General features: G+C 38.4%; 1 protein-coding gene across 1 annotated transcript; it reads right to left on the bottom strand.

Annotated features, from left to right (window-relative positions):
- Positions 1 to 7,061: 7,061 nt before the first annotated feature.
- LOC144633210 (homeobox protein ARX-like) lies at positions 7,062 to 8,817 on the bottom strand. Its single transcript, XM_078492027.1, has 2 exons — positions 8,396 to 8,817; positions 7,062 to 7,766 (listed from the first exon to the last, which is right to left on the bottom strand). The coding sequence occupies exons 1-2, from the start codon at positions 8,702 to 8,704 to the stop codon at positions 7,359 to 7,361; spliced, it is 717 nt and encodes a 238-aa protein (XP_078348153.1). The 5' UTR covers positions 8,705 to 8,817; the 3' UTR covers positions 7,062 to 7,358.
- Positions 8,818 to 9,394: the final 577 nt, after the last annotated feature.

Genomic DNA, 9,394 nt, shown 5'->3' with positions numbered 1-9,394 from the left:
AAGAATATATATCTATACATACATACTGAACTTTATACTCGAATCAATTAGAACCACTGAGAAAGGAACCGAGTTAACTTGAGACAGGAATTTAGGAAGTTTAAAACTTTTAATAGCGACACGAGCAAATTTTGATTGACTTTTGACATTCTCAATACATGTATTTGTTTTGCTGGTTTTTTTTTTTTTCATTTCTTGGCCAATCAAACACCAAGTTAGTGTAGGAGAGAGGAAATTTCACGTACAGGTCGTCTCTTTGCGAGCTTCATTTCCTCTTTCTCTGCAAAAGACCCTGCCCGCTCAAGTTGAAAAAAATTGGCCAATTTTTCAAAGAACCATCCTTGTGTATTTTAGGTTTATTATTTCTTCTTTGGTGTTTTTCTGCCTCGCAAAACTATTATTTTGAGAGAAAGAGAAAACTTGCAGTAAAGAACGGAGCAGATAAATGCGCCCATCAACTTGAAAACGATAGGACCAGCGGTCCACCAACAAAAACCATAAATAAACCGCTATCAAAATTAATCGCGCGCTGCCATTACATCGTGGGAGAGGCGTTGCTAGGTTACACTACATATCAACTGACGTAGCAGCTTTCGATCTATTTACTTGCTAAAACCATTCTCTGATCGAGAAAGGCTAACGAAGTCTTCATAATGACTGTTATCAGGAGCCCTGCTGTTACAACGGAACATAATGTCAGTGAAAAAAAAATCAGCCCTTATCACAAACGTCGAAAGAAAATAATATTTTCCCCAATTTTAATTATAGCCGCGGCACTTAATGTCAGACAATTTTATTATAAATGACTTCATCCTGTTTGTCAATCACAAAACTATAATTTATAGCTATTAATTTTAGATTATTTCGACCTGATGTAAGATTTTATCATAAAAGTTGCAATGCAAATTTCAACTTCCAACCAGATCACATTTTTAATCGCTATAGCACTGTACTGTCAAGTGAATGTTTTTTTTTTCTGCTATTTATGTCAAACCATTAATATTTCCACCTGCTAAGTTTGCGCTGTCAGATTTTCGTAAGGAAAATATTTAAATCGACAGAGCTAGAATAATCAATTTCAAATTTGATCAAATTTGCATCGCTAAGTCGCAGGAAAACTGATTGTTGCCGTATATAGTTAATTCTACGCTTGCCGTGTTTATTTCTCTTTACATGTGTCAGATCAAGCAAGCTGACGTGAATTTTGCATTTATTACATTAAGGATATTGAATGGACTAATTTTGATGTAACGGTTATTCAAGAGTTCCTTTTCAAGCGCGCGTCAACATAAACACAATTGACATGATATTCGTTTTAACTGAGCAAGAAAATATTTACAAAGATGACAATTCAGACAATTTTAAAAACATTTTTCTAATTTTGCACCGATTAAAAACTTAAAATTAGTCTAAAATGTTCGGAAGGTTTTCAATAACATCTTCTGTAACCGAATTCTCTAGGGTGCTTTTTTGGGTGCCCCAGTATGATTGTCAAAATTCGATTGTTTGTTTGTTGTCGTGCACTTGTGAGCGTGAAACACCCTTTTTACCAGATCCATGAACTGTAAGTTTCCTTTCGTCGACCGCGCTTTGTGCGTTCTTTTCTACTGTTTTTTTCGCTCAGAAAATTCCCTTTTGTAAACTGGTGATCTTATCACTTCATGTACAACTTATCTTTCGCTGAATTCGACCAAACGTGTTCTTTTGTATTGAGTCTCTTCGCCGCTCCAATCTTGTTTTTCGCGCTTTTCCGCGCGATTTTCTGTCAAATCAAACACTATCCCCCGCAGGCAGGTTTGTTGTTTCGGCCGCCGCTGTTGTACACGGTGTGCCATAAACCCGTTGTCTGGCCTCTTGCCACATATTTTTACACACATCCTGCTGCATTTCGTTAAACACGTGTTTTTCGACTTCAGGGGCAAGTTTTTTGAACACCTTTCCTTTGCGCTGTGAGCTTGGCGACTGTCTGTTGCACAATCCTTCGGCGACTTCTAACAGCGAGCTGCTCTGTCTGGCCGCTTCGGATTTGCAAGCTTCTGAAATCTTTACAAACACGTTTTCATTCTCATCCTCCTCCATTTCAAACGAGAAGCTTTTTCCCATTTTGTTCAAGGTATTTCTGCGTTGTTGTAATTGCTCTGATTCGCTGAGTGCTCTCGTCTCCTCCAAATGAATCTCTTCGCTGCTTGTCGTATCATCCATATTCCTCTCTCCTCTCCGCACCACAATATCTCTAGCACCGTTCTCTTTTACAACATAAAACTCTGCTAATCTGCATAGTAAGGCGTTCGAAACGTCTGGATCGCTTCTTATTTCCATAACATAATTACATTCTTTTGTCCGAAGATCTTTATGATATTCACGGCGGGCATGAAATTTCGATTCTTCCTAAGTCCTTTAAGCGCGGCTTTTCAAGACTCCTGTTGTGGTTTGACATAACACGGAACGCAATTCTGAACGTTTCAACGGCCTAAATGAAATTGATTTACCCTTGGCAAACATGGCTGTTATGATCTTGAGGGCATTGTACTTTAGACGTGATTACGCGATAATAAAACACGGGCCAAACTTCTTTTCTCTGGGGTATTCACTCTGCAATATCAAACACAAAAGAACATTTAGTTGATGGTGAAAAGTGCTTCGCTTCTTTTGTGTGTCAAAGTACAAACAGTGGAATTTTGTTCTTTCGGCAAGCTTTGATCTCAAGTCGTCCAAGTGGCTTCTCGAGTGCGAAACGCGAGAAGCTTTGTGATGAGCAAACTCTTGTTAATACGATCACTATACAGGGGCTATTACTCCGTCAACAACACTCATTTACGGTCGTTTGCGAGTTGTGATAAAGATCTAACGTACAACACCTGCGAATGGTATTTAAAAACAGATAAAGAGCTACAAATTCCTTGTTTATAGTCATCTATTCCCGGTATTTTGCACTCGGCCGATATTGACCTAGGCAATTTATCGCGTTTTTCCTTCTTGAAATCATTTCCTCGATTATACGTTAAAAAAAAAAAATTAAGGTGCATATTTTGCGGTATTGAACGACCGCTCTCTTTGATGCATGGTTGCAGGCGGAAATTTTAGCAATGTAGTTTCTCCCAAAAAGCTAGCTCCGAGCAATGACCTTATCTTGGAACGAATCTTTATTTGACTAGCCATATACTCTTAAGTTTCAGGAAACATTGTTACAAGCGATGACATTTCTGTGATTAATAACCATTAATGTTCAGTTCGCCTTGATACAAAACTAGACTGTACTGCTAGATATTCCATATATGGTTGAATTGTAAAAACGCTCAAAGCCAAATATTTTTGTCAGCGTAGAATCCCTCCGCCACGAACTGTAAGCAGCTAAAAGACAGGTGAAAATAAAATATAAATATAATTATATTTTTGATGTAAAGGACACGCAATTGTATTGTACCGAGCCATATGGTGTGCTAATTCGGCAACGAAACGCAAAAAGATTCATAAATTTCAAAAGGGGGCCTTTCACAACACAAACATGATTGCATCGGATCAATTTTTCGTTCTATTCTAGAATAACTGAGAGATAAAAATACGGGTCTTAGTTTTAGAGATGTTTAGCTTCTCGTGCGATTTTATCAGAGCCAGCATTCGTGGTATAGCAAAGGTCGCATTAGTCAGGTTCTAGGTCAGATATTTCACGGTATGGATTTCTTATATGGAAAATACCAAGTTATGAGACTCTTACATGGCAGTGATTCTTAAAATACTTTAGTATTAATAGCTTAAGATTTTTTTAGCTCTAAATTTTCATTGCAGCTTAGCAGGTTAATTGTAGAGGTTGCGCTTGAAATGAATCTCGCACTGCAGCAAAAATATAACTTTGGTTGCATTTACGATCATTTTTTCTTGCATAAAGTCGCGTACTTGGTCTGCGTGGTTGAATTCGTCATTTGAGCGAGCCTTTTTTGTCCCAGCGCGCGCATCCTTGAATAGCCAATCAAAATATATAATTATTCGGACCTGGCCGGCTAGATCTTTCCTTCGGCCTCTCCACAAGAGAGGTTTAATTTTAATCTCCTGTTAGGATACCGACAATCTTGAGAAGAACTTGAGAAAATGTGAAGAATGTCTTTAAGAGATGAAAAAACTGCGATGCTTAGATGATGAATCGAAACGCAAAAATGGCTTAAGAGTGTTGTTGGTTGTTTTTATTTTGTACAAAAAAGTTTCAACCTTTAGAGGACCTACCACGACTATTGAAATTTAGCTGACCTTTATTTGTACTTAGCTTTATTAGTACTTAGCTTTTCTGTTGGCCTAACTTCCTTAAGCCGGCTAGCCCATGTTTTATTTTTAACTCGGGTTATAGAGGTTTTATTTAAAGAATCATGCTCTGCGACAAAAGTCAGCTTGTCTTTGATTCTGTTCATTTTCGAAAAATAAAATAAATCTATGAGAAAACTGGAGAAAATGATACTTAATTTTTGTCAGTGAACGCGAAACAACTCATTGTCAAATAGGTACCGCAGATGACAAACACGGATTTTTGCCTGTCGCGGGAAGAGCAAACATGATGGTTAATCCCTCGGATTATCTTGCCATAGGGAACTTGTTTCAATCTGTGTTCGCCTTGAATGCTGTTATTGGCTTAATCTTAAGTTTCCCAGTCACTTGTACATCCCCACCCCCACCCCCACCTCCACCCCAACACAACCCCACTAGCCTTTCAAATCAGTCGCTAACTGAGCAAACCATTACTTTGCTTGAAGTGAAAAACAGCAGCAGGGTAATCTGTTTTGGGTCGACTTTCTATGGAAGTATTAAACACTTTTGAGCTAATTATCGCGATTGTTGTTGCAGATATGACTTTCAGGATGCTAGATTTCGATATTCAAAGTTATCTCGGTAACTAACATTGCAAAAGTCAAGTACCGAGAATTCGATTGCGGGTAGCGGGTTAAAAGGACACGGTGCCGTGCGGTTGTTTCGATAAGCTAAAATATCTAACAGTTATTGCTTTAATCATCTAACAGTAATAGCCATTAGGGAGTGATGATGACTAGCGATGGCGAGGATGGAAATGGATTGCTATATTTTCAAACTTGAAAATGTATGATTCAGTTCAAGTTCTACTCCCACTGATTTGAAGGAAACTTGCAGACTGAACAATTTTGCAACACGCATGAGGAATTTCTTCGTACTTCTCACGAGAGCCTAACGTATTTATTCCATACACTGACAACATTTGCTGCATGGCATTATTTTTAGCGGTGCCCGGGGGGGGGGGGGGGCGTGTACTCCCTTATAAGGGCTTAACGTGCGGTCCGACAGGGTATGGTTTAAAGGCTTTTTTGTCTTGAACGGGGTATCTTTACATGGACCAATGTCAAACAGGATAGGCTCATATGCCTGCAGAGGTGTAAATTTATACAAACTTAGCCACAAGCCGAATTTTCACAAATTCTGCCGTCAGTGCTGACTTACATACCGCATTGATTTTGTCACTGATACTTATTAGCTTAAAATTCACGATTACATCAAAGCCAGTGAGGTACTAGTTTAAGTCTTAGACGGGGTATCAAAAGTTGGCATTCCGTAGGGTAGGAAAGTCAGAGGCCCGTGTCTTAAACAGGGGCAGGGTTTAGGAGACAGGGCCGCACCTCCCTACCCGAGACTATATGTCGAATACCCCCCCCCCCCCCTGGGATCCGGTGACAGCCGATTACTCGTTTGAATGTTCCGCGCTAGCTTTTTCGGCCAGGCCAGATATCTGTATCTGAACAGTATATGTATTCTTAATATAGTGAACCTGTAATATCCCCGAGTTAAAGCGATTAAAGTATTCATCTGTAAGCTACCTTAATCCGGATACTTCAACTTCTATAATACGCCGACATTTTCGGTGTCAAGTACTTCCTTCTAATGTTTAAAAATGTTTCCGTTATCAAAGTTTTCCGACTGTAGCATTTTGCAAGTAATTTCCTATCTCTAAAACCTCGTGTAAGTGGCTACATTTATCAATTCGCGATAACATGAACATTTTCTTCAATGGATTTCGACATGCAAGCAGCCACCGCGGCTCTGATTAGCACGATGTCGGCAAGTCCTCCAAAAAACACACGCGAGTGTCTGCAGCAAGCAATGCATACACGCGCGTGGAACGTGTCTGTGGTTAGAGTAGAAAAAACAGAACTTGTCTTGTTTACATAGAGGATTTTATATTCGAGTGGCAAGAGAAATTTTTCATAAGTGTAGTTTCCGAACTAGTGATTGGCGACAACCGCGACAACATAAAATCAATATCCGAAGATTTTTTTGAGTCATTTGGAAAACTCGGAAAATTCGTGGAACGTGTCTGTGGTTAGAATAGAAAAAAACACAGAACTTGTCATGTTTACATACAGGATTTTATTTTCGCGTGGCAAGAGCAATGGCTCCTGAGTGTAGCTTCCGAACGAGTGATTGGCGACAACATAAAATCAATATCCGAAGATTTTTTGAGAATACTCGATCCCGATAACTCGAACCTTCAAGGGAAATCGAAAAAGGTTCGAGATATCGGGAGTTCGAGCTATCGAGGGTAAAATTAGTAAGAAATTGACCTGAAAGAGAATCGCAAAATGTTCGAGTTAGCGGGAGTTTGAGTTAATGAGGGTTTGAGTTATCGGGATTCAACTGTATTATGAAAACTCGGAAAATTCCGAGTTGTAAAGCGAGTGAATTTCACTTTTCAAATTGCACGCAATCGTTAAGCCTTTAAAGAAAAGACCTTTTCTCTGATACCACATAAAAATGAAAAAGTAATGAAGTAGTTCTGATAACTTGGCGGATAAAATCATTTCTAACTTTTTATTTTTACTTTTGTTTCATACAGTAGTGTACCGTGTCGAGCCCTAACTGCTCTGAAAAAACTTCTCCCAGATTAAAACAACTAATGCTAGAGAAAGGAAAGCAATAGATGCTAAAAAAAGAGGCAAATGTCGTAAAATTATTAAAATTTAGTTTTATTATATCTCTTTGAAGAACAAAATACACTCTGAGTTTAAATTAAATGTCAATGCTACAATTTACAATGCATTTATATCAATCGTGGTTCCCTTTTTATATGAAACTAATCTCAAAATACAAACTCTAAAAAATTAGTTAATTTTTTGCCAAGTACACTTAGCTCTAAGCCTCAGGTAGCCCCCAAAAATGTCTTTTTATACAATCTCTTTTATCTTTTGTTATTTTTCTTTGTCACTGGCAAGGTATTTTATTCCCAAATGTGTTTACAAACGGCTTATTTTTGTGGTTTCATTTAGAATCCATGTAGAGACCTTCGCTCTTATTTGCGTGCTAATAGCGAGCACTCTGTCATAAATTGGTCGTTTTGTCTTAAAAGTTTCTCAAGACTCGAGCTCCATAGAAGCAATGTGCTCTTTGGCTTTAAGCCGCAGTGACAGCAGACTCGAATCGTTTCGGATCTCTAAATTTTCACCCTCGGCTTTCACTTCTTCCGAGCCAGAAGCTGTCGAGTCGGTGGACTTGGGCGAGCACGAGCCGTCAGGACTGGGCACTAGCTGTGTGGAGCCTGCGCTTGGTATCGAGGCGAAGTGAAGCGCTGCGACCTGCTGTCTTGCGCATGTCCAGAAGTCGGTGTTGTAATACTCGTACGGGAACAAGGTGTAAGGCTCAAAGCCGCCGCAAAAGCGCGCCAAATGACTCGGGTATCCTAAACCGAAGATTGTCGGTACATCATGGCGACGTTTTCGCTGTTGCTTACGCCACTTAGCTCTCCTGTTTTGGAACCATATCTGTTAAGACAAATGACAAAGTCAGTGGTTAGGTGGTATTTTAGTAGAACTCAATATTTTTTGAAGGGTTACTTCACACTCGAACTTTCCTCGTTTATTCGCATGTTCACAAAACCCTTGGGTGAGAATTTTGAGTCAGTCAATTCATGTGGTTCTAACTTGTAAGTGGATAACACCGTAGGGTATGACTGTTCAAATGAAAGCGAGGTGAGCATTATTTTCATGTGGTATTGTTTATTATGCAAGGTTGTTCCAACTTTTGAGTCTGTAAATAAAACCCTAGCATGTGACCATTCAAATGAAAGCTATTTTGTAGTACTTCCATGTGTTTCTAATTATTATGTTGTACAAAGTGGTTCTAACTTTTTAGTCTGTGGATGAAACCCTAGTATGTGACCATTCAAATGAAAGCTATTGAGCAGTACTTTCATGTGGTACTGTTTATTGTGCTGCACAAGGTGATTCTAACTTAACTGTCTGTGGTTAAAACCCTTATTTATGGCTATTCAAATTTAAGCTATTGAGCAGTACCTTTTATATGGTGTTTTCTTTTTTCTCTCTCTCGTCATGTTTCAAAATGAATTTTGTAAACATTTACAACTTTGCAAGTCGATCAAATTGATTCCTACCTGGACTTGAGCTTCTGATAAACCAGTGCTGCTAGAAAGTTCAGATCTCGCCGCTACATCAGGGTAGTGGTTAAGGAGAAACACTCTTTCCATCTGGTAGATCTGTGATTTGTCAAATGTCGCTCTGTAGCGCTTTTCACTGTCGTCTCCAATGTTCCTCTTCACTCTCTTTGAAGGCCTTTCTTTCTCGGATTTCTTTGATGTGGTCTTGTTGTTAGTTCCATCCTTGTCTGTTGATACGAGCAGGATAATTGTTTTTTTAGTCACAAAATTACAATGTAATGTGTGATTTTCTTTACTGATTTCCATTCAATTACATTACTGTTAGTGGTATGAAATTGATGGTACATCAGTAATGAACAATAGAGGACATATGATATTGTGAGGAGAATTTGGATGCTCACCACGCTAGGAGATCAGTAAGCGAGTTAGTCGTATGTGATATTTATGAGGAAATTTCGAAAATAAATTACAACATAAAAATGTTGACATATTATTAAATCTTATCTTGTCTTGTTATTTCTACGCTTGTTAATCGAATTGTAAACGTTCGCCTTTTTTAACAAAACGAATACAACAAAAGACCGTGAATAAAAAGGTGGAGAAAATGTGCAAGATGTTAAATAAAAGTAGCTGTCGTTTGAAGAAAAATTTGTTTCCCTTAAAAAATCTACATACTAGATTATAGTAGCAAGATTATTCTCATGCAAGAATATATATCCAATCCCTTCAGAGCACAGCTAAGTAAATTGTATTTGAAAAAAATCGTGTTACAATGTCCTCCTTGTTTCAAATTGCAAAAGTTAAAACGATTACAGGCTTTTACGAGCTGATAAAAAATGCATTTCACATTCTGTAGTTGTTGAGATCTTGATTTTCTTTTCATGTAATGTTGTTGATTAAATTCCCGCGAGATTACTTAGCGTTAATTAGTCCCGCCCAAATTATGAGCTAATATCTGGAAGAAAGGATAATTATTACAACCTGACCTATCCCAAA

Source organism: Oculina patagonica, chromosome 12 (assembly GCF_052425735.1).
Source record: "Oculina patagonica isolate OP01 chromosome 12, crgOcupat, whole genome shotgun sequence".
Classification (NCBI taxonomy): domain Eukaryota; kingdom Metazoa; phylum Cnidaria; class Anthozoa; order Scleractinia; family Oculinidae; genus Oculina; species Oculina patagonica.
This window is presented reverse-complemented; position numbering and strand designations above follow the sequence as displayed.

Coding starts and splice junctions, on each gene's coding strand:
- LOC144633210 (XM_078492027.1), bottom strand. CDS start 8,704: ATGGAAATCAGTAAAGAAAATCACACATTACATTGTAATTTTGTGACT. Junction 7,767..8,395: donor TATCAGAAGCTCAAGTCCAG/GTAGGAATCAAT, acceptor TTGTCTTAACAG/ATATGGTTCCAAAACAGGAG.